The sequence below is a fragment of the Gopherus flavomarginatus genome, chromosome 1 (assembly GCF_025201925.1).
Source record: "Gopherus flavomarginatus isolate rGopFla2 chromosome 1, rGopFla2.mat.asm, whole genome shotgun sequence".
Lineage (NCBI taxonomy): Eukaryota > Metazoa > Chordata > Testudines > Testudinidae > Gopherus > Gopherus flavomarginatus.
Window position 1 is genome coordinate 41243128 of NC_066617.1, and position 26160 is coordinate 41269287.

Here is a 26160-nt window from a genome sequence, read left to right on the forward strand (position 1 = left end):
GCCCCCCAGGGCAGGTGGAGGGTCCAGGGTTCCCCACAGTGGCCCTGGTACCTTGGGCAGCTCTTATCATGGCCCAGCTTCCAGCTAGGTCAGTGGGCAGGGCCTTGGGTCGGGGGCGGGGGGCAGATGTAAGGGACCCAAATGTTCTTTGGGCCCAGAGCCCCAATAAATCTTAATTTGCTTCCTGAGAGTGTCACAGTAACATACACATCTGTTGACTTACTTTAATAATCTCTTCGGTTGTGTTCATAACACAAGAACATCCATACCAAAACAGTCTAAATGGTCTATCTACAGTAGTGGGTATCCTGGTTTGAGGTATGACTTATATTGGATGCCTAAAATCCTGCACCTCGCCATGCCCTGAAACAGAAGCAATAACAACCCTTGTCATCTTTGTCCTAAATAGTGATGCTGCTGATGGGTTTTTTCTATATGAATTCTTCTTTTTAATTTTACTAAGTTTATTTGGTCAAATAATATGCAGCAGAAATTTTACACTGGTCAATTATTCACTGCATTTAAAAAAAAATTGTTAGCACTGTTTGTGTGGTTTTCATTTTGTCTTAAGTTGGCTTTACGTTTTTTTTTCACCCTTTAATGTTGTGTTTTGTGTTGTGTCACAGAGCAATTGAACTTTTCTTTGGCGGTCATAATTTTATGTACATTTCCTCTTAGGGCTTGTCCTTACATGGAGGGGCAGTGTGCCCTTTGAGGGTATTATTTCTGAAGAGCACTAACATACTGAGCATTAATTGGTCCACATAGACCCTACTGGTATGCATAAAAGGTTCTCTAGTATGCTTTAATGTAGTGCTCACTAGGGAACCTTTAGTGCATACCAGCAGGGTCTACGCAGACCAATTAATGCACCACATATTAGTGCACTTTAGAAATCACCCCCCCCAAAGAACACATTACACCATTATATAGACAAGCCTTTATTTTTTCCCAAACTAATGAAGTCTAAATTTATTTACAAAGGGAGATATGGACTATCTTCACAGACCTTTTTGACAGTTTCTGTTTGTGCTGTGTCCTGGTTGTACGTATGTTCAAATTTGATCTTACAAAACTAAGAATAAAGAAAATAGTTTTTTCTTTTTTGTAGTAAAAATAAAGCCATTTATTTTGTACTCCTCCTCCTTATTTGGGCAAACTCAGGAAAAACTCACCTCAACGTGCACTGCTGGGTCCAAGAAATACTTAAAGTAAAGCTTCTAAAATATATTTTTGTGCATAAAATATTTAGTGGTTTTGAACGTCAAGGTAGCCTCTAGAACTTACACATCATGAGCTTGGTGTGTGGCAGTTTTATCAAAAATACCTGTAGTAAATAAGTGTCTTGTGTTTGCAGACAATCAGTGATACAGTAAAACTTTACTGCAAAGATGGTGAAGATATTTGGAAAGCATCACGGTTCAGGATAATAATTACCACATGTAGCAGTGCAGGAATGTTTTATCAAATCGGAGTAAGGTACTGTGGATGCATGTCATTAATAGATTTGGACATTTGGGGCTATGAAATCAATATTGGGGGGTACTCTGTACAGTAGTTTAATCTGTTTAAACAGGACAACTGTTAACAAGTAATAGTAAAACATTGCATTCCCAGCTTAAGCTTACAGCCATATTAAATTTTAGTTAGCCCTTTCAGCATAATTGAACTACAAAATTATCTCAAATGACATTATTTTCAAAATATGTAATTTAAAGATCAAAATCCCATCGAAGTGAGGAGACTGTTTGGCACAATTGTGATTCCCTGGCAGTTATGTGTATTGCCAAGGACCAACTGTAATTGAAAGCATTTTAGGAGTTAGCACTGTAGGGCATGCTGCACTTGGAAGTAAGAACTCAAGAACATGAGAACGGCCACACTGGGTCAGACCAAAGGCATCTAGCCCAGTATCCGGTCTTCCAACAGTGGCCAATGCCAGGTGCCCAAGAGGGAATCAACAAAACATGTAATCATCAAGTGATCCATTTCCTGTCGCTCATTCCCAGCTTCTGACAAACAGAAGCTAGGGACATCATCTCTGCCCATCCTGGCTAATAGCCATTGATGGTCCTATCTTCCATGAATTTATCCAGTTCTTTTATTAACCCTGTTATAGTCTTGGCCTTCACATCATCATCACAAGTAATGCTGACTGAGTCATTTTTCAGTTATTGTTGCTAAAGCACTTAGCTCCCTTGAAACCATGCGTGTTTCTCTGTTCTTGCTGCTGCCTGCACAACACAACACAACACATGCAACCCTGGTTAGCTTAAGAATTACTAGCATTGCTGTGCTGGAATACAACACAGAGAATGTTAGGTCTAAACTAATGGCATTCTTCAGCTTAGAATGGCCGGGGGTGCAAAGAGAGGGTGAGGAAAAGTGTGATTTCTGTGTCAATTTAAATCTTCTATTCTGACCAAGTTAAAGAAAAAGATAGGAAGTGTTTCTGATATATAGCTTTCAAAATATGTGACATGTCACAAATAAGGGCTAAGTTTACTAGGTTTTTGCTTTCTCCCTGGCAATATTTTAAAGCTTTCATGTGTTGAAATACCTTTCATGTTGAAGATGTGACTGCATATAGCACACAGACTTGATCCTTGTAGTTTTTTTTCAGAATTATTTGGCCAGGTCGACCACAGGGTGGCAGAATATACTAACCCTAAAACAGCTGTCTGAAGCAATTTTATTTAACTCTAGGCTTGGGCATTTCACACATGTATTTGTGGATGAAGCAGGACAGGCAAGTGAACCAGAATGCTTGATTCCACTTGGGTTGATTTCAGAAGTTAATGGACAGGTATGTATCTTAGTGTATGCATGTTTTTTAAAAAGGGTTTTAGGCTTGCTTTTTTCACTTCCAGTAACAACCTCATATTTCTAACGTGGTCACTTCATGGCTAGTGAGAGGATAAGTTGCTATTTCCAGGGAATGATCATGCAGTTCTGGGAACTTGTATTAGAGCATGTTTATAGTGTATTATTATTATTGTACATGTTGCCACTTAATTTGAAGTTAAGTTTTAAACATATGCTCTAATTTTCAGTATTTTCTCTGCTTAAGTAATAGTTTTGAATACTTTTCATAATAAATACTATCTTGCTAAAACATATTTGTTCTTTGAGTGCTTGCTCGAGATTCCATTCTAGGTCTGCACGTGCCCATGTGCGTGGTCATCGGAGATTTTGCCTTAGCGGTATCCATACGGCCTACTCTGGTGCCCCCTTGAGTGCCACGCTCATGCATTGGTATTTCAGACACCGCTGGTCGTATGCCCTCTCAGTTCCTTCTTACCACCCATAGTGGTTAGTTGGAGCGCCTTTCCGCACATGGCAAGGGTTAGCAGTTTCATCTCTTCTGACTTTGAGCTTTAGGGCCTTGTAAATAGTTTGTTATAGTAGTTAGTATTAAGTAGTTGTTAGAAGTTAGAGTCCCAGCAGGGACTTTGCCTCAGGCGAGGCATGCTCCAGTCTCCGGGGTTTAATGCCTGTGTGGACTGTAACAGGCCTATCCTTGTAAGTGACCCCCATAGCAGCTGCCTCAAGTGCCTGGGGGAATCACATGTGAAGGACAAATGTCATATTTGTAAAAATTTTCAACACAGGACTCAGAAAAAGCGGGATATTTGTTTGGGGCTCTCCTCATGGAGGCCGCCCTTTGTCCAGTTTCTGAGCCGTCCTGCCAAGACTCACCTAGCACCTTGCCTTCAGTGCGCAGCGCACCCCCGGCACTGAACTTACCCCTTAAAGGATCCACCACTGGCTCCTGGGAGTGGTAGGGGACCCAAACTCGTGGCAGCATTGACATCTTCCCAAGCTCCCCTGCACCGAGAGAGCAGAGGCCTCCACCATCACCACAGGAAATGGCAAAGGCTCCCCACGAGGGCAAGCCAGCCACTAAGACCCCTCGGGGGCAGTGGAGCACCACTAATCCCCTGAGACAAGGCAGTGCTCTCCTCTGTGCCACAGATCTCCAGAGTCGCAGCTCAGATCCTCTGGGGTTCGCCCTCGGTCTCCAGCACCACAGTCATGGTCCCCGCCATCTCAGTGTGGATTGCCTGAGGGGAGGTGCTAGTCTCCATATTGCCAGCACCATTTGTCTTCCTGCCAGTCGTCGTCTTGGCGCAGATCTCAGTCACCAGCCCTGTGGGAGCGCTCATTGTCACAACTCCGGTCCCCTCGATACCGACACTGATCCTCGCACTTCAGGAGCTGGTCTCCAGTGACAGTCAGCAGGCATGTGGGCATCGATTGGCCCACAATGGTCACCAGAAGGGGACTCCTCTGACACAGAAGGGCTGTTCAACCCCTCGCCCAGAATCCACTAGCTCGATTGGACTCCCAAGGCTGTCTCAACATCGACGGCACCACCTTGGCAGCAAGGCCAGTGGCCAGCACAGTAGCCTTATTGGAGGGCGTGGGGCATGCCAGTCATGACGATACCCCCTTTGCACCAGTCATCTGTCACTGCCGTGGAGCAACAGTTGGCAGTACCGATGACACTGGACTCAGTGCCAGAGTCCCATTGGAGGATGGAGTAGAGGAGGCTGCACGCACCCCTAAACCTCCCCTAGTGGTACAGTCGTCAACTTATCCCTGGACCAGGTGGTCGCTGGATACTTGAGGACCTGCCTGACGACTTTAAAGAACACCAGGCCCTGCTTTGATGGATGGCTGAGAACTTAGGCCTAGAGGTGGAAGAGATGGCTTAGCAGGCAAACACCTTGTTCAACGTCTTCTCAGCCTCTACCCTGGCCCATATTGCCCTAGCAGGGGTCCTCAAAATTGCCAGGCCTCTCTGGCAAACCCCATCTTCCATCCCTCCCACCTCCAAAAGGGCCAAAAAGAAATACTTTGTCTTGGCCAGAGTATCTTTATACCCATACCCACCCACTTCTGTGCTTGCTGGTTGTCTGTGCAGCCAACAAAAAAGACAGACAAGGGAACACCAGCTCTACTCCCAAAAATAGAGGCCTAAAGACTGGACCTTTTGAGGAGAAAAACTTATTCCACTGCAAGCTTTCAGTTCCAGGTGGCAAACCATCAGGTCCTCTTGGGCAGATACAATTTTACTTTATGGTACTCCCTCCATGAGTTCAAGGAGTCCCTCCTGCAGAGTTTGGCCTAAGAATTGGGCACCTCATAGACTCTAGGACTGGAAGGGACCTCGAGAGGTCATCGAGTCCAGTCCCCTGCCCTCACGGCAGGACCAAATACTGTCTAGACCATCCCTAATAGACATTTATCTAACCTACTCTTAAATATCTCCAGAGATGGAGATTCCACAACTTCCCTAGGCAATCTATTCCAGTGTTTAACTACCCCGACAGTTAGGAACTTTTTCCTAACGTCCAACCTAAATCTCCCTTGCTGCAGTTTAAGCCCATTGCTTCTTGCTCTATCATTGGAGGCTAAGGTGAACAAGTTGTCTCCCTCCTCCTGATGACACCCTTTTAGATACCTGAAAACTGCTATCATGTCCCCTCTCAGTCTTCTCTTTTCCAAACTAAACAAACCCAATTGTTTCAGCCTTCCTTCATAGGTCATATTCTCAAGACCTTTAATCATTCTTGTTGCTCTCCTCTGGACCCTCTCCAATTTCTCCACATCTTTCTTGAAATGCCATGCCCAGAACTGGACACAATACTCAGTTGAGGCCTAACCAGTGCAGAGTAAAGCGGAAGAATGACTTCTCGTGTCTTGTTTACAACACACCTGTTAATGCATCCCAGAATCACTTTTGCTTTTTTTGCAACAGTATCACACTGTTGACTCATATTAAGCTTGTGGTCTACTATGACCCCTAGATCTCTTTCTGCCATACTCCTTCCTAGACAGTCTCTTCCCATTCTGTATGTGTGAAACTGATTGTTCCTTCCTAAGTGGAGCACTTGGCATTTATCTTTATTGAACTTCATCCTGTTTACCTCAGACCAGTTCTCCAATTTGTCCAGATCATTTTGAATTTTGACCCTGTCCTCCAAAGCAGTTGCAATCCCTCCCAGTTTGGTATCGTCCGCAAACTTAATAAGCGTACTTTCTATGCCAACATCTAAATCGTTGATGAAGATATTGAACAGAGCCGGTCCCAAAACAGACCCCTGCGGAACCCTACTTGTTATACCTTTCCAGCAGGATTGGGAGCCATTAATAACTACTCTCTGAATTCGGTTATCCAGCCACTTATGCACCCACCTTATAGTAGCCCCATCTAAATTGTACTTTCCTAGTTTATCGATAAGAATATCATGCGAGACCGTATCAAATGCCTTACTAAAGTCTAGGTATATCACATCCACCGCTTCTCCCTTATCCACAAGGCTCGTTATCCTATCAAAGAATGCTATCAGATTAATTTGACACGATTTCTTCTTTACAAATCCATGCTGGCTATTCCCTATCACCTTACCATCTTCCAAGTGTTTGCAGATGATTTCTGATGGAGGAAGGCACCGCGGTGGTTAGGTGCTCTCTCCAAATGGTGTGGGACGCGGCAGACATGGTGGCTAGGCTGGTCGCAATGTGGCAGTTATGAGGCGCAGCTTCTGGCTTCAGACTACTGCCTTTTCCCACAAGATGCAGACCTCGATCCAGGACCGCCCATTCAATGGGAATGGTCTCTTCTCTGAACAAACGGATGCAAGGCTGCATGGATTGAAGGACACTTGGGCCACCCATCACTCACTGGGCATGCATACACTGCAGTCTGTATAGAAGCAGTTCTGGTCACCCCCCACCATCCAGGCCTTGGCAGCCTCGTCAGGGTCTGCTAGGAGAAGGGGTAGAGACACAAGTTTTATCATTTGCTGCCCTTTCTCCTGCCACTCACCCACACTGTCCGGCCCAGCGAAGCATCCTGTGGACCAGAAGCACTCATTTTGAAGGTGTGCTCAAGAGCAGCACCCCAGTCAATTCCCCAGACCCACCCTGTCCTATCCTTCATCTTCGTCCCTACCATTCGGCCGTGGTGTGGGTCACCTCAGACTGCTGGGTGCTGGACATAATAACTCAGGGCTATACCCATCTTTCCAAAACCTCATGCATCATGTGAGAGCAGACTACACACCCTGGATGTCTGGAGGGCACTGGCCTTCTACATAGATAGAACAAGGCTGTTCCACAAGTCAACGCAGTTGTTCGTTACAGTGGCTGACAGAATGAAATGTAGCCCAGTGTCTGCTCAGAGAATTTCATCCTGGATCACAACCAGTATCCACTACTGCTATGAGCTGGCAAAAGTGCCTCTACCTGTGATCATGATGGCACACTTGACTAGGACACAAGTGTCATCAGTGGCTTTCCTGGCACAGGTAGCAATCCAAGAGATCTGTAGGCCTGCTACCTGGTTGTCTGTCCATACATTCATGTCTCATTTTGTGCTTACCCAGCAAGCTCGAGATGATGCAAACTACAAGTCCATGAACTCTGAACCCATCTCCATTGATACTGCTTGTGAGTCATCTAGAATGGAATCGATATAAGCAAGCACTAGAAGAAGAAAAGTTGCCCACATTTTTCGTAACTTTTCTTAGAGATGTGTTGCTCATGTCCATTCTATTACCCACCCTCCTGCCCCTCTGTTGGAGTTGTCAGCAAGAAGGAACAGAGAGGGCGTAGGGCCGGCAGCACCTGATATACCGAGCATGGCACTCAAAAGAGTGCCACAGCTGGCACTATGGATACCTCTAAAGCAAAACTCTCCAATGACCACATACCTAGGCACGAGCACTTCTAGAATGGAATGGACATGAGCAACACATATCTCAAAGAACAACAGTTACAAAAAAGGTGGGTAGCCGTTTTTTTTCAGGTGCAAATAACTGTATCATATTTTTTCTTTAGAAGAATAAAAACTTTGTAGATTTGTGCAATAAAGTCAGCCATCAAGTTAATCATTACTTTGCATCTTCCCTCCACTGACTGAATAGTGTTAGATATTTGAGAGAGAGCATCTACAGTATTGTAACAGCAATTGATTTTGTTTTACCTCTGTTTTTTAAAAAAAAAAAAGTATTCATCTAGCTTTGTGTCAATTCTAACACAGAAGAGGGTTTTTACTGCTTCTGCAGATAGTTCTTGCTGGAGATCCAATGCAATTAGGACCAGTAATAAAATCTACACTTGCATTGGCTTATGGATTAAATATATCCATGCTGGAAAGACTAATGTCACGATCTCTGTATCAGAGAAATGAGGATACATTTGGTGCTTATGGATCGTACAACCCTCTGTTGGTAAGTTAAACTGCAGTTTTCTTACTATTATTTTTTTTAAAAAATGTGAACGGTCCTAAGGGGGGAAAAATGTGTGGATGGGGGGCAGGAGTGTTTCACCTGTCTTATTCCTTTCTTTATACATCAGAAAGCAACATCAAGTTTGGTCTTCTGTGGTTTTGTTGGAAGACTTGAAGATTTCAAGTGTGTATTATGAGTTTTCTTGTACCTTATTTATTAAAGATTTAACATGTCTACCCCTTCAAAGATGGCTTTTCCCCTCAACTATGTGTTTAGATAGTGAGTAATATAAATGTTAGAAAAAAACCCAAAATGCTTAACATTGACTTAAAATCCCTTCCCTTTCCCATTATCCACCTTTCAGGGCTTCTCTCAATGAACCCTTAGGCCTGGTCTACACTACGCGTTTAAACCAAATTTAGCAGCGTTAAACCGATTTAACCCTGCACCCGTCCACACAACAAGGCCCTTTATATCAATATAGAGGGCTCTTCAAACCGGTTTCTGTACTCCTTCCCATGAGAGGAGTAACGCTGAAATCGGTATTGCCATGTCGGATAAGAGTTAGTGTGGCCGCAAATCGATGGTATTGACCTCTGGGCGGCATCCCACAGTGCACCATTGTGACCACTCTGGAAAGCAATCTGAACTCGAATGCACTGGCCAGGTAGGCAGGAAAAGCCCTGCAAACTTTTGAATTTCATTTCCTGTTTGCCCAGCGTGGAGCTCTGATCAGCACAGGTGGCAGTGCAGTCCCAAATCCAAAAAGAGCTCCAGCATGGACCGTACGGGAGATACTGGATCTGATCGCTGTATAGGGAGACAAATCTGTTTAATCAGAGCTCCATTACAGAAGACGAAATGCCAAAGCATTTGAAAAAATCTCCAGGCTGTGATACAGAGTCCACAGCACAGTGCTGTGTGACAAGCGTAACGGAAAGCCAAAGAATCAAATGGACACTCAGGGAGGGAGGATTAAGGACTCGAGCTATCCCACAGTTCCTGCAGTCTCCGAAAAGTATTTGCATTCTTGGCTGAGCTCCCAATGCCTAAAGGGTCAAAAACATTGTCGCCAGTAGTTCAGTGAATATGTCGTCAATTTACCCCCCCTTCCCCTCCCCAAAGAAAAGGGGGAAAAAATCATTTCTCGCCACTTTTCAATGTCACTGTATGTCTACTGGATGCTGCTCGCAGACGGGGTGCTGCTGTGTTAAACGGCAGCATCCTCTCCCCTCCCTTCCCCTGTGGCAGACAGTACAGTACAAAATGACTGATAGCCGTCCTCGTCGTCATCCCGTGAGTGCTCCTGGCTGGCCTCGATGAGGTCGGCCAGGGGTGCCTGGGTAAAAATGGGAATGACTCCCTGTCATTCCTGGCAGATGGTACAAAATGCTGGGTAACCGTCCTCATCATAGCAGTTGGAGCCTGAGCTCCATCAGCCACCCCGCCCCCCTTTCATGTCTAAAGAAAAGATTCTGTACTCCCTGGACTATCACGGCAGCGGGAGGCTGCCTCCCCCTCACTTTATCTCACTAAAAAGTAAATGTTTCTTATTCCTGCATTCTTTATTACTTCATCACACAAATGGGGGGACACTGCCATGGTAGCCCGGGAGGGGTGTGGGAGGAGGGAAGCAACGGGTGGGGTTGTTGCAGGGACACCCCCTATAATGGCATGGAGCTCATCATTTCTGTGGGATCTCTGGGGCTCTGACCCCGAGCGGCTGTGCTCTCTGGCTCTCTAGTAGACTTGCCCCATATTTTAGGCAGAACTGACTCTATTTTTAGATAAAACATAAAGAAGGGAATGACCCGAGGAGTCATTCCCATTTTTGTCCAGCAAGGCCAGCCAAGAGCACCCATGACAGCAGCAGACGGTACAAAATGCTTGATAACTGTCATCGCCATTTCCCAATTGCAAACGGTACAAAATGATTGAAAACTGTCATCACCAAATTACAATGGCAGACAGTGCAATAGGGATGGTAACCATCTCTGCTACCTTGCAAAGGCAAATGAATGCTGCTGTGTAGCACTGCAGTGCCACCTCTGTCAGCAGCATCCAGTACACATACAGTGACAAAAGGCAAAACAGGCTCCATGGTTGCCATGCTATGGCCTCTGCCAGGGCAATCCAGAGAAAAAGGGCGCGAAATGATTGTCTGCCATTGCTTTCACGGAGGAAGGATTGAGTGACAACATTCACCCAGAATTACCCGCAGCACTGTTTTTGCACCATCATGCATTGGGATCTCAACCCAGAATTCCAATGGGCGGGGGAGACTGCGGGAACTATGGGATAGCTACGGGATAGCTACCCACAGTGCAACGCTCCAGAAATCGATGCTAGCCTCGGTACATGGACGCACACCACCAAATTATTGTGCTTTGTGTGGCCACGTGCACTCGACTTTATACAATCTGTTTTACAAAACTGATTTATGTAAAATCGAAATAATTTGTAGTGTAGACATACCCTTAGTTGTGGCAAGCTGGGATGTAAATTTACCCCTCAGTAGCCTGCTGTGCACTATGTGCATGTGGAAACTGCTGCTGCTCACTATAAGTTCTTCTTTGAATGATTGCACTTGTGTGCCCACCCAGTGATCCCAAATAGTGATCACTATACACACTCTCTTGTGTGCCTTGGCAAGGGACACATTAGGAGGGGTGCAATATCTGCCATTTGCTCAAGAAAAGAATGCATATTTCCAGAGACACATGCCTGTTCAGAGCCTCATAGAGCATGTGATAAAGACTGCTTCAGCCCCAAAGCCCTTAAGTGAACACCCTGCCACCCTTGTGCAGACCTCTGCTGTGGTTGTCTCTGACAGATCTCTGGACTTGGAGAATCTTGTCCACGGAGAAAGAAGGGTTAGCTTTCATCTGTGGGGCTTACCCAAAAGAGGGGACATGACAGATCAGAGCCTCTTGAAGTTGAAGAAATACCCTATTCAAAAAAGGACTCAGAACATCTTTAGGTACTCATGATGGAGCTGAGCCGTTAACCCATGTCTCCCTGATACCATGGATATCTGTACTATGCCATCAGCTCTGGTATCGTCAGCAGGACAGCCATTAAGTCCGGTACCAGTAGATGTTGTTTCAGTACTGACAACCTTGCAAGTTTATGAGGCAGCAAAGGATTTGTTATGCATCTCCATCCCAGGCTCTCCTGTGAAGCAGGAATCTATTGCACTGGCATTGCTTTTGTTGTATCAGGCCCATCTGTATTCTCAGCTCCTATGCAGAGACTGCTAGCTTGTACAGACACTGATACTGCTAATGAATATGGCAGGGACTCAGCATGTTTGTACCCTTTTTGGCATTGGTAAACAGCATGTCGGCACCAGTACATTCTTCAGCCCTGATACCAGAATGATCATCAGAGTTGAGTACTGATTTACAGTTGATATTGTGGCACCAACTACAAGGTCTTTCTCAGCATTGATTCATGATGCCATACCTTCGCCATTTCAGGGTGCCACTGCAATATAGACTACCTTACGTGCCGATGTTGGTCTCTTTTATAATGGGCCACAGATAAGTCAGGTTGCCTAGTGATCCCATCAGTCTTTGCACCTCCAATGACCACTGACTACTCAGATGGCTATTCGGAGTCTGTCTGAGAATATTCTGGTAACTTACCATCCCCTTCTAGGAGCAGTGAGTCTAGCAAATTGTTTAGGCAGCCTCTGAAGGGCTGCATTAGTTCTGAGAATGGGACCAATCATTCATCAGAGATCAATCCTCAAGGCCTAGTACTTACTGGCTGCCTGTGTCTTTTTGCTCACCCTCAGTGGCCTTTTTTGACCCCTTGGGGTGCTTTGTGATTCTCCCCCCCACCCCAGATCTATATCAGTGGCCCAGTCTAGGGGAAGGTTGCCAAGCATCCAGCAAAGCAGTTTCCAGAGCCATTTAGGTTGGAAGCATTGCAGAGACCCTGTTTCCCCTGAGCATCCAGTACTACAAGAACAACTATTCCCTGAGGGGGATCTTCTGCACCACAGGAGGATCTATCAGCTCTTCTTAACCTGTCTTCCTCCTTACCCATTGATTCAATGACTCATGGACTCATCTTCTCTGATCCAACTTTCAGGAGTTGGTGAGAAGAATGGTTGCAGCTTTGGGCATACAAGCAGAGCTTGTGCGAGAGAACAGTCATACAAGCTTTTCGATATTCTACAGATGGCTGCCCCTGGAAGGGTAGCCCATCCAATGAATGAGGCTCTTCTAGAGCTGGCAAAGACCTTGCTGCCCACATTAGCTTCATTGGTTCCTACAGCTAAGCGTACAAACAATGCCTTGTTAAGATACAAGGCTTCAAGTGCTTTTATTCCCCACTCTGCCCAAAACTCCAGTAGTAATGGGTGCACCAGTGAAAGATCATGTCGGGGAGATTTAAATGAACTCCCAAAGAAAAAGATCCCAAGAGACTTGATTTATTTGGGGGAGAAATTTATTCCATTTCTGTCCAAATATATATATTGAATCAGCAGGTTCTGTTAGCTAAATATGACTTTGTAAACTGGGATACAATGTCTGGGTTTACTGACAAACTACCAGAAGATGCAAGGAGGAATTTAAGGCTTTCTTGAAGAAGATTACGTGGTCAGTAAGATGTCATTCCCATCTGTGCTTGCTATGACCTGCAGCTGCTTCTAGAATGATAACTTTTGCAATAACAATGAGGCAAGCCTCGTGGTTACAAAACTCGGGCACTGCTTTCGATATCCAGCAAACTATAGAGAACCTCCCAATTTGATCATCTATTTTTGTTTTCGGACAAAACTGATGAGATTTTACATTCATGTAAAGACTCTTCTGCTACTCTTCATTCATTAGTGGTCTGTGCCCCAGCCTCCAAAAGGTGTCAGTACTGACACCCAAAGCAACATTACCAATGTCGGTATTACAAAAAGCCATTATACCAACCAAGAAATGATTTTTCAAGAAGGAGGCCCTTTAACTCCCAGCTTGACACAGCCAACTCATCTTAGTCCGTTACTGGGGAGCAACCCATATGATTTCTCTTTCAAAGACAGCAATACAGTAGTCAGTGATCTTTCTGCCGTTTCCCCCACACTGTTTGGGGACAGATTATCCCATTTCCTTGTGCTTGGAAATCTAGAACAATGGACAAATGAGCCTTAAACACTATGCTCTAGTCTAATCTATCCAATTCCTGTCCACTTTGCTTTCCCAGCAACCCCATCCCTTTCCAGGGATCCATCTCACAAGTCCATGCTCCTTCAAGATATTCAAACTGTTTGCTCTAGGGGCCTTAGAGGAAATTCCCCTTTTAAGATCAGGGAAAAGGGTTTTATTCACAATACTTTCTCCATGTTCAAAGGGGGAGGTCTGACACACATACTGGACCTTTTGAAATCTCAGCAAGTTCTTTAGGCATGTAAGATTTCACATATTCCCTAATGTCAATCATTCTTTCCCTTGACCACAATAACTGGTTTGCTGCCTTTGATCTTCAGGCTGCTTACATCCATTTGGCAGTACTGCCGAGTCTCAGAATGTTTTTAAGACTTGTAATAGTGGGCCAACACTGTCAGCACACAATACTTCCCTTTTAGCCTGCTGTGGGCCCTGCATATATATCTGAGTGCATGGCAGTGGTGGTGACCTACTTGAGGAGAGAGAGAATTCATGCCTTCTGGATGATTGGTTAGTACAAGGCAGGTCTGAACATCAGGTTCTCCACCATGTCCATACATCATTCATTTCTTCAACTGTCTGGAACTCTTGCTGAACAGGAGACAACCCACATTAGTCCTGACATGGAAAATTTGAGTTAATTGTGGCTGTAACACTGCCTGCAGTGGTTCAAGAACATGAGTATCAACCTCAGGGCAGACTGTTAGGAACCAGGGCACAAACTCCAAATGGGCTGTGAGTTCTAACTTAGATTTCACCAACCAATATCAAGTGGAAACTTCTCAAATATTTTAATTACCTCAACATGAAATCACAGTTTTTCCTTGAGTACTCTGATCTCTCTCGCCACCCAGTCCTTACATTAAGAATCACCACTATATTCAGAAAAAAGAACAGGAGTACTTGTGGCACCTCAGGTTACTCACAGTCCCAAAGCACTAATCACTTACCACAGGTCTTTTGCACCTTAGATCTAACACCAAAGACAATGCTAGTGACCAATCCTATAATAAAGTATATAAAGATTCATGAAATATTAAAAGGAAATTACAAGGTTAAATCAAGCAAACAGACGCATGCATGAATTAGTCTTCAGTTTCAAAAGGCAATATAGGCTTCTATAATCAGCAAACTCTATTTGAGCTTTAGGGCTAACTCCGGCTAAGCAACTGGGGATCTCTTGCTTATGTCTAGATACACCTTGCTGCCACTGCTACCCCTAAGTCCAACCAGCACAGAGATACCTAGTTCCTTTTCTTGGGATTTTTCGCCCCACCGCCACGTGGTCTGAGCTGCAAACTCAGCCGATGGGAGGAATCCGCTTGCATGACTCATCTGAACAGGGAGGAGAGCAGAACAATAAAAGTCTTCTTGTCCTCTTATTAACAGTATGTAGGGAAATTGCAGTTGCAACATCCCATAATAATCTATCTGGTATTGATGGACTTTTCCTTTGGGGAAGGGTGTAATACCTTCTGTTGAAGATCAGCCCTTCACACTAATTAATGTATCTCTCCTGTCTGGTGATTTTTCCCCACTCACAGTACAACTGCTCAAATATTACCTTTACAATATAGGATATAGATGTTATAAGTGAGATTAATGCACATAGCTACTCACAAGCATTCAATAAACTCTGAATACCAAACACATACTTAGTATTGTTAAAACACGTATTAAAATTATAACACGTACATGAGCCAGACTGATTCTAGCTGTAATGTTCAGTGTTCAATTGAGACATGGGGACCTTGGAATGAGAGGACACCTGGTCTGTTAGTGTCACAGGGGCCGTACTCCATTCTGCAAATTTGATGGCTTTTCTCTTTCTAGAGAAATCTCAGACCATTCACTAGTTGTACTTATCTCTTAAGTCAGACCCTGTGATGACAATCTAACCATGACTAAGGCTATTAGGTCATATGGCCACAAGTACTTGCGTGACCCAACATGCTTTGCTTTGCCTGTGCATCCTTCAAGTGTGACTGAACACAATCTACTGAAAAGACATCCCTTAGAACACTGGTACAGGTTCTTCCTGCAGCCTTATAGTCTCCAGAGTGGTGGATGGGTCAGAAGAACACATGCAAGGGCGTATCCTTTTTTGCCCCCTTCAGTTGTTACTGATGCTTCCCTCCTGATAGGGCGAGGTGCTTATCTAGAAGAGTTGCAAACCTAGGAGTTATTAATATGGAGAAATGATTCTGGATCCGTGTCCGCAAATTCTGCACAATTCAGAGGGCTTGCTGTGCTTTTCTGCCTCATGTAAAGAGCTTGCTGATCTACAAGCTGACCAAATATACAGCCACAATGTACTACCTAAAGAGACGGCAATAGCATGATCTGATCAGCTTTGTCAAGAGGTGATAAATCTATGGGACTTTTGCATCAAAGAAGGTGTTGCTCCTATTGCCACACGCTTATCAAGTTCCCAGAATCAGTTGGCCAATCACCTCAGCAGGAGATTTTCCCAAAATCACAAGTGGTACCTGAAGCGTAGTGTGCTCAGAACCAACTTTCAGGTCTAGGGTATTTCAGCAGTTGACCTATTCACAACAAAAGACAAGAAGTGCCATCAGTTCTATTCTGACTGGGCCAGGTTTGGGTTAGCAAACCTGAACTCTTTCTCTTAGCGTGGGGACTGAACTTCATGTATGCATTACCCTCATTCGGCTTATCCCACAGATTATTGTCCAAGTAAAACAAGACCACGCCAAGATAATTCTCGTAATGCTTTCTTGGTCAAGACAGTGCTGAATCTCTGATCTTCACAGTTTCTCAATTCAGACTCCATGTCATCTCTTTCTATTCTTCAAGGCCTACTGTACCAGCATCCTAGGCCTATGTTGCACCCAGATCCAAACAGTCTGTACCTCATGATGTGACTAGTAGTCAGATCAAACAGAGAGGAACTGCTCAGTGGCAATTCAGGAAATATTGCTTAATAGTAGAGAGCAGTCTACTAGATACACTCTCTTCTTCGAGTGCTTGCTTGTGTCCATTTCATGCTAAGGGTGTGTGTGCCGTGTGCACAGTTGCCAGAGATTTTTCCCTTAGGAGTACCTGTAGGACTGGCTCTAGTGCCCCCTGGAGTCACATGCATATGCGCCAATATAAGGGGTGCCACCAGCTCTGCACTCTTTCAGTTCATTCTTACTGCCTATGATGGTTGCTTGGAATGATCCCTCTTGCTCTTACAAGGCTTCTTTCCCTTGGACTTTATAATATATAGTTTTTGCAGTTAGTGTATATGGTTCTTAGTTAGTGTTAGTGTATATAGTGTGAATAGTGGTCCCGTCATTGACGGACTTTCATCCCAGGGCCTGGGCATTCCCCAGTCCGCGGGCTTCAAGTTGTGTGCCTCCTGTGGCAAGCCCATGCCAATGAGTGACCTGCATTCTAGCAGTCTAAAGTGCCTCAGGGAAACTCACATTAAGGAGAAGTGCCAGATCTTCAAGACCTTCAGACCTCACATTCAAAAAGATAGACACATTAGTCTGAAGGCCTTACTCATAGAGGCAGCCCTCAGACTGGCCTCAGAGCTGAGATGATCCAAATCAGCACCAAGCACTGTGGCTTCCCTGCAAAGCACTGCATCAGCACCATTCTCCATCCCCAGTGCCAAGGAACAAGCATTAGAAACAGCACACCGAGAGAAGGCTCTCTCCAGTGCCAAAGAGGGACAAGTGGGGAGTGACTAATGCAGTGAGACCTGTGCTGGGCCACTCATCCTCCCTAGAGCCACTGTTGGCTCTGGCAACTCCACCTAGCGCGCAGAGTCCAGTCCACCTCCAACAGCAGGGGTAACTTCACTGTTTCACTCCAGGCAGTGTTGGGAATAAATCAATGGGAACATAGCAATTCCATAAGATGAAAGATTAATGCAAGTAAGCGTGCTCTGTCTAAAACTGCAGTTTATTAGATTTAATAAAATTACTGCACACACAGACATAAGCAATAGGTTTAGACCATCCCAAATATTTACCTAAAATCTGAAACAGTATTGAGTAATTAACAGCAGGTTTGCAGTGGCCAGTTGCTCACTTACCAAGGAGAAAAGGCATCAGGAAAAATCTCTCTCAAGGTGGCTTCAGAAGACTGCTCCAAAATACACTGTTATCGAGTCTTTTATAACTAACTTATAGATCATAGTGACCCCTACTAAAAGCATCACTTTTCCTAATTTTCAATAGACTACTTATCAACACACATTCCTAACAGTCTTAATCATAATAATACTTATAGATCAAAGGCACCCAAATTCAAGGTTTTCGATCCACTTAATTTCTTTCATTCTCACTTGCTGACTCTTCTTTCCCCTCCTTCCATTCTGATTAGCAGAAACTGCCAGCTAGTTTTTTGACCTTGCCTCTAAAAGCCTATTTTCAAATTAACCCTTTACTATGTGGTGGTCTATTTTATTAATTCATGGTGGGTAAATGCACATAATATGGTTGCAATGAGTTTGATCACATTCTGAGGTACACACACACCTCAAATCCAAGGCAGTAACCTCACCATCAGTATTCTAGCATGCCTGTATGCTTGCCATACTGTGTCTTGAACACCTGTAGTTGTGCTCACACTTGGCTCCCCCCACTCCCCCCCGTGCCGATGTAATGAGCTCCTGGAGTGCTTTTGAGGGACAGATGTCTGTCATTAGTCAACTGTTGGAGAAATGTGTTCATCAATGATGTGATGCCAGCCATTTCCAATTGGGGAAGGGATGTCAGGCTGAGCCTCTGTGGTATGGTTCCCAGTAAGGATAATTTGTGTGCTTGGTATGTTTCAGAAGATTATTTAAGTTGGGGGGGAAGGCCACGTTCTGGGCCTGTTTGTGACAGAAAAGCTTATATCTCAATACTGTTTGCATCCACAGAGTTAGCTGTTGGGTCATAGAGAAGAGTTATTAGAAGCTCTGCTGATTTCAACTGTGCAGGAGCTATAGCCATCATAATGCCAGAAGTGGGAAGGCTTTTACATTTCTGTGGATTCTTCCTGACAAACTTCCATGGCTTTAGTTTGCCAACCCTTGCCAAGCAGATGGTTGAATCACATTGAGTCAGCATGTGTACTGCTGGCAACATTCTGTATTGCTGACCAAGTTCAGCTGCTGTGGCGTGGGTTGATGTAAATCTGTTTGTTTGTTTTCACACTAGTAGGAAACCAAAGCTCTGGAATTGTTTCCAACTTATGAATAAATGTACACAGAGAACTGCAATGTCAGTGTCTCTGAAGACCACACCACTACACAAGGGTATTCTTGTGAATCATGTGCAACATGAAATAGAAGCCAAATATCTACTTATTCATCCAATGAGAATAGATTGTCATAGTCCACAACTCTATCTGAAGTGACCGTGCGAGCAATGAGGCCATCCTTTAATATACTAGCAATACTAATTTTCTAATCTAAGCTAAGTACAGTTTGTGTACTGAGAAAATTTTGATTCTGAGAAAATTTTTACCAGATGTAAAAATTATTCTTGGGATTTCCAATGAATTTACTCCATTGGAACCATGGATTTTGACTTAATTGCTTTGTGACGATTGCCTCTTGCATGCCCAGACGCTTTAAATTGAATCTTTGACATGATATGATCAAAGACAATATCTATTCTTTTACAGTTCTGATAACTCTTTAGAGGGTGATGTGCTATTCTGAAACCCAAATCAGCAAGTTCTGCAAAGCTAGTTGTACCTCCTGGCCCAACCATTTGAATAACAGCCTTGCCGTCTGCTATTCAAGTTGTGGGCATGTTGAATGCTGGCAGTTGATACTGACTCAACTCTTTTTTCTAATTCAGGCAACAGCTTACTCTTTGCAGTTTTGTTCAGGGTACCATCCAAGTGTGCTAGAACATATTGAACAGTGGAATGCTCATGCATCTCTTGTTTGTGCAGCTACTACAAGACACAGCTAAACAACTCTCTCTGCATTGATAGTCACTTGCTTATCACTACTAACTTTCAGGTTGAACTTCTTGCTTAGAGATGCAAATGTCTTGATGTTGAGGTGATGGTTCAAAGAAACTAGTGGTATTTGAATTTAATCTCTTCCATAGACTGTTTTATTGCTTTGATTCCTATATCATTCACAGGAACAAGCTTGGTGGTAACCTCTGCAGGTGCAAACAATGCAATTTGCAATGTTGGTGAATGTTATCAGTTCACATTCAGATCAGATGGGTTTGTCATGGATTCAGTGGTGGTGGGGACTCCCTCATTTACATATCTTTCCATTGTCTGCAACACGGTGCAGCCTCCTTGTGTTTTCCTTGTGAAACATCTGAGTCTACCATATCACATGTTATCTTAATGGAAGTTGTGATAGCTGAACACTCCTGAGCAGTGATAAACCATCTAGGCTCGTGGTTTCAAAGTTAAACCCACTATATCCCCTTTTTCTTTATTATCACAGTTTACTGTTTGTTCAAGTGCCGTGTCTATCCAGACTTCGCTGAATTTATTTCTAGACTGAGCCACTACATGAGTTCCTTGCACAGACTGATCATGAACTTTAGGCGGCATAATCTGACAAACTTCATATCACTGATGTACACAGATACCCACCGGGTGTAGCTGGTACAGTCAAAAGCGAAAAGTAGTAGTATCTCTAAAAGCACTGCAAGATGTATGTGCCAGTTGTTGTCACTTTCTGCTCTAATGAAACACATTGAGATGTTAACCATTATATGATATGATTATTTCAGAATGGAAAAGTTTGGGAAGTTGCTGTTCCAAAATTCCAGAATCTGTGCAATACGTCCTGTACTGGATTCTTGAGGGCATCACTGAGCTGGGCAAGTGTCTGCTGTGAGACTTGTCGCACCATATTCAATACTGCATTTTGACATTCCTGGAGCTTGCTGTTGGTAAGGTCTACATCACAGCCCATCTCATTGCCTTGTATCCATTTACAAAATGCCTGCCACTGCAGTCTGGACAGAGCCTCCACTGTAAGCTTGTGGGCCCACATTCCACAGTTGTATGACTTGCCTTTAAGTAGACTGCTTGCTGTGTTGCTACCATACAACTGAAATTCTATGAGGATGTCTTCCAGATCACTCTTCATACTTCTTTCCAGTTATAGCCAGAACTGTCTGTGCTATGTAGAAACCACTTTTCTGAAATTCCTCTGGGCACCTCCCCTGAAAATCTTTAACCTTACACTACATAGCCTCATCAAATGTCAAAACACCGTAATCTTGGCTAAGTGTCCTAGACATCTTGTTGACGTTCTTCATTACAGTGAAAACTGTATTCTTTTCAGTAGCTGATGCTGGCAGTACTGGACAGTACCCAATAGATGTTACTGTTGGAATAGCAGGTAAAATAATGTATGTGATTATGTAAGAGAATCATAAATTACACATATAGACAAAACAACAACCAGAGAACATATTTAAAGTAAATTTACCATAATGAAATCACTGTGGGATGAAATCTATGTATAATTATACCCGTATTAAAGAAGAGTCATTACGTGGACTTTTTCAAGAAAACCATGAAGGCAATTTGACATGTTTTACAAAAGCACCCATAATTCTCAATTACCGCTGCATAATAGAACACACACACCAGCAAATTACTCTTGGGGATTAATCCCTTCATAAAAATGTGTTAACCATTTCTGCAGATGGATGCTACAAATTTCATTTTAAGTCAGGATTTTCCATTTGGGCCCCCAGACTATAGCTTCTTTTAGTGGGCCTTAATTTGAGCCTATGGCCACCTGTTCTTTGTCTCACCTATATCAGAAGACATCCTGCCTCTTTCCTATTATGTCAGTGAGAAGACTGGGAGAGCATCAGGGTCTCATAGCAGGACCTCCTATATATGCTGTTTATCAAAGATCCAGGTACCTTTGAGAGCACATCCACAAATTTTAATATATTTACCTATGTTTTTTCTTGAAGCCACACTCAAATAGGGATGAAGATCATCTGCATACTTTATACGTAAGTATTAGCCGTCTTCCTGGAGAGGACTGTTTTGTGTGCTGACAGAGAAAGATGGCAAGCAGTTTCAGCAGAAACATTTTCCTGACAGATTACTTCCTGTATCATAACAGCTTATTGAGATAGTGAATACCCCTCCTTCACAGAGACTGTCCGCCCATTAATGAGATCTCAAGCTATCTCTAGCTTTTCTAAAGGGCGTACCCATACTGGATGTTTGTAGGGCAGCTACTTGGTCCTCTGTGCATACCTTCACTCATCATTACAACATCACTACACTTGCAGAATCTGATACAAACTTTGGAAAAGCTGTGTTGCAGTCAACTATTTAAATAGACTCTGATCCCTGCCTTCTAATGATACTGCTTGTCACTCACCTGAGTAGAGTACACATGTGCAACCACTCGAAGACAAAACTGTTCCTTACCTTTATTATAACTGTTTTCAAGATTGTGGTTGCATGTGTCTTCCATGATCCAGCCTCTGTCCACTCTGCATCAATCCTATTTCTCCAGGTTCAGATGCGAAGGATCTGAAGGTGGTCGGAGTGGTACCATTCTTAGATAGTCTGGGGGGAGAGGTTGTGAGGATGTGCAGGGTATGTGCACTGTCTCAGTGGGTTCTGCTGCAGAAAACACTCTGGCTCCAGCATCCTGCTTGCGCACACAATTGAGTGGAATACATATGTACAACCACATTTCAAAGAACAGTTACAGAATGGGTAAGTAACCAATTTTTCCCTAGTGTGCTTCGATCTACTCCGGGGAATAGATTAAAGTGCACTAGGGAGGTGGTTCTCAACCAGGGGTCCATGGCCTCCTGGGAGGCCACAAGCTGGTTTCAAAGGATCTGCTAGCCCTGAGCCCCAGCATCCTGTGGGTCACAAGCCTGAGCCGATGGGAGGAGTTGGAGGGAGGCATGGAGGAGTGTCCCCAACCCCCCCCACCAAATTGCAGTGCCTTAACCAGAGCGGGAGAGTCTCAGGGGAAGCTCCAAACACTCCCTCCACCTGCTCTCTCCCCTACCCCGAGGTCCTGCCCAGGTCAAAAATGGGAAGCCAGAGCTGGGCAGTACAGGATGGCCGCTACTGACTGGTGTCATGAAGTGGGTAGGTATGGTGCTCCCCTGTCTCCTTCTCCTGGTGCCCAGGTCTACAGCTGCTCCTCAACTCCCAGCCCCCTTTTACTGCCCACACAGCCAGTAAGAGCAGCCTGGATATGGGATCCTGGCTTCAGAGCCCTTGGGGAGCAGAGACCACGGTTAGGTCTGGGGGGGCCCTCCCAGCACACAGCTCCTAGCTACCTTTCTCCCTGCACCCTAAGCTATCCCTTGCCCTCGCATAGCCCCTAGCTACCTCTCTCTCTGCATTGTGAGCATTTTTCATACTTTTTGAGCTGAGCATGCTCTTTGAGTTATGATTTTTGGTTGCGCCCCCACCCCTCAACACAGACCGGCTGAGTGGCCTGCTGAGGTGAGTCGGGGTGGAGGGTGGTGCTCCCTTCCAGGGCCCTGCTGTGTGGAGCTGGCCCGAGCCTCGCCTGGCCTGATCCCTAAAATAAAGTCAAACTATACCTATGCCCAAGTGCACCATCCAGCAGCTGGAGCCCTGTGCTCCACAGGCCAGAATCCCAGAAACACACATACGCATGCACTACACCACCACTACCACCCTGCAGCTGAAGCCCTGAGCCTCCCCAGGCCCTGGAGTTTTTATAGCATGTTGCAGGGGCTCAGAAAGAAAAAGGGTTGAGAACCCCTGCACTGGTGAACTGTTAATGCATGGCAGCAGCGTCCACATGGACACTTAATGCGCATTAGGCTAGTGCAGGGTAGATCTACATCCTATCTTGCTGCAAACGTAATGTTCATGTAGACAAGCCTTCAGTTTTCTGTGCTTTCATAACTCCAGTAGTTCCTCAGTCCTCCATAAAACTTCAAAGGTAAACAGGACTTGCATTTTCTACTGAAAAAGCAACTCAAAACCCTCCTCCAGTATTTAATATTAATAAAAACAAATGTAAGAAAAATGTTCAGACATTCATCTATCCATAAAGATGCCCCACAGGCACAATTGCCCTACTTCCCAATTTTAAGCCACCATTTAACATAGAAAGTGTAAATCTGTGAATCTTGCCTTATAAAAGATGGAAAGATAATATTGCAGCAGCAGAAAATGAGCGTCTATAGAATTGCTGAAAAGAAGTGAATGTAAATATTGTCTACTATATAACAAAGCTGTAAAACTACTTCATTCACCGCAGAGCTGAAACAAAAACTCTAATAGCGTGTACAATGGAAACAGCAGGAGAACTTAAACTGACTGTGATTACTGGAATTGGAATTGCTCAGGTGCTAGCTTGAACATCTTTCTTTTTCCAAAAAGGGCAAAGAATATTTAAGTAACATGAGTGATCTGAGCTTGTGGTACATTTTGCCCAAAGTAGGACGGTGTCCACTAATGTCATTCTGAAGCATTGGTTGTACTGATTCATCTGAAAGAAAAATATTTAATAAATCACCAGTACCGCTTCCTGCAGCAGTTATCCCATCCAAGAGGCTGAACTAGCCCAGCCGTACTTATCCTGAGATCACACAGGGTCACAGTGGATAATAATGGCCACAGAGATGAGAGGGAAGGGCAGGAAAACGCATTTACCATTCTTTTTTAGGCTTTTGGCTGTATAATTGTATGCATATAAAATGAGCTTGTCCCCTTTTCTCACTTCCTTAAGGTTAAAAATCCCATAACTGGTTCCTTTTCATTAAGATATATTTTAGCTGAGTGCTGAGTCTAAATATTATGGAGTCTACTGGGAATTATATTATAGCATTTGGGAAGAAGGCAGTATTTAATAAAATCAGTTTTTATTTTTGGTTTTAAAAAGCTACAGTAGATCTTGTCATGAACTTTACTACAAAAAAATCAGCTATATTCTTCTTTAAACACAAGAGATCCATGAGTTTGTATAGCCTGCACTAGAACAACCAAGAATTGTTGCTGTGCTATGGAGATGAATTAGTGTTATTTGTTATTGTAGTGCCTAGGAGCCTTAGTCATAGACCCCATTTATCAAGGTGCAGTGCAAACAAAACAAACAGATCCCTGCCCTCATAAGCTTATAATCTAAGAATAAGATGAGACAACAGATAGATGTAGATAGATGGGGGAATACAAGGAATTAGTGTGATAGGCAGTGATCTCTACACATGAGCAGCCTAACCAATGTCAAGTTTTCTATAGGCATCGCAGCAAAGGAGCATTTTGAGGAGGGTTTTAAAGGGTTGATGATGAGGTAGTTTTTGCAGATATTTACAGGGGAGGAGCCTTCCAAGCCTGAGGGATAACACGTGAGAAAGCATGAAGATGGTTGTTTGAAAATTTAACAAGTGAGTGGTGGAGGCTGGCATCATGGGCCAATTGAGAATGAGCATCTGCTTGATTGGGAATGAGAGATGATAGGTAGGATGGGGTTTGACTGTGAAGGTCCTTGAAAATGAAGACAAGAAACTTTTATTTTTGATACGGTAGAGAAGGGGAAACCAGTGGGGGGGTGCAAAAGAAAGCGATGGTCTAGGAAAATGATCTTAGCAGCAGCATTCTTAATGGATAAGACTCTTAATGCAGTAATCAAGATTTAAGATGAGGAGAGTTTGGATAAGAGTTCTGGCTGTGTAGATGGATAGGCAAGTCCTTATCTTAGATAAGATAGAGACACAATCTGTAAGGACCTAGAGAAAGGGCAGAGTAAAAAATGATACACAGGTTATTGGTGTGAGAGGATGGTAGAGTTGTCTACAATGATTGAGAGAGGAGGCAGTGGTGAGGGTTTAGGATGGATTATTAGAAGCTGGTTTTATCCATATTCAACTTCAGCTGGCAGCTACACATCCACAAGGAGATGTCACAGAGAGAGTTGATGTTTTAATATGGGCAGAAGACGACAGGTCTGGAGTAGACACATAAATTGGTGAGTTGTCTTCTTAGAGATGGTAGCTGAATTTGTGTCTGTGGATGAGATTAGTCGGGGTATGTCTACACTATGAAATGTCGAATGTATCGAAGTTGGTTTTTCAGAAATGGTTCTTATACAGTCAATTGTATGTGTCCCCACAAAAAGGGCTCTAAGTGCATTAAGTCAGCAGACTGCATCCACAGTACCGAGGCTAGCATTGACTTCCAGAGTGTTGTGCTGTGGGTAGCTATCCCACAGTTCTTGCAGTTTCCATTGGAATTCTGGGTTCAGATCCCAATGCCTGATGGGGCAAAAACAGTGTTGCGGGTGATTCTGGGTACATGTAGTCAGCCGCCCCCATGAAAGCAATGGCAGGCAATCGTTTTGTGCCTTTTTTCCTGGGTTACCTGTGCAGACGCCATACCACGGCAAGCATGGAGCCCGCACAGCTGACCATCACCGTAAGTCCCCTGGGTGCTGGCAGACATGGGAATGCATTGCTACACAGCAGCAGCTCATTGTCTTTTGGCAATAGATGGTGCGTTACGACTGGTACCGTCGTCATCGTACTCCTGATTGCTCTTTTTATCGACCTTGGTGAGGTCAGTCAGGAGCACCTGGGCAGACATGAGAGTGATTCAGCCAGGTCATTCCCATCTTCTGCCAAGCACCCAGGAGATGACGATGGCGAGCAGCCAGGAGATGATGATGACTAGCAGTCGAACTGCACCGTCTGCTGCTAGCCTAAAGATGTAAAAGATAGGTGGAGTGGATCAAAACAAGAAATAGACCCGATTTGTTTTGTATTCATTTGCCCCCTCCCTCCCTCCATGAAATC

At 44.2% G+C, this 26160-nt stretch overlaps 1 protein-coding gene across 1 annotated transcript in view; it reads left to right on the top strand.

The window, feature by feature from the left end:
• The window catches only part of MOV10L1 (Mov10 like RISC complex RNA helicase 1), an 88315-nt gene that overhangs the window by 45435 nt on the left and 16720 nt on the right, over window positions 1–26160 (top strand). The window contains exons 19-21 of the mRNA XM_050936110.1: window positions 1358–1479; window positions 2707–2806; window positions 8076–8240. Of these exons, the coding sequence (XP_050792067.1) occupies window positions 1358–1479; window positions 2707–2806; window positions 8076–8240 (387 nt within the window). The remainder of the gene's footprint in view (window positions 1–1357; window positions 1480–2706; window positions 2807–8075; window positions 8241–26160) is intronic.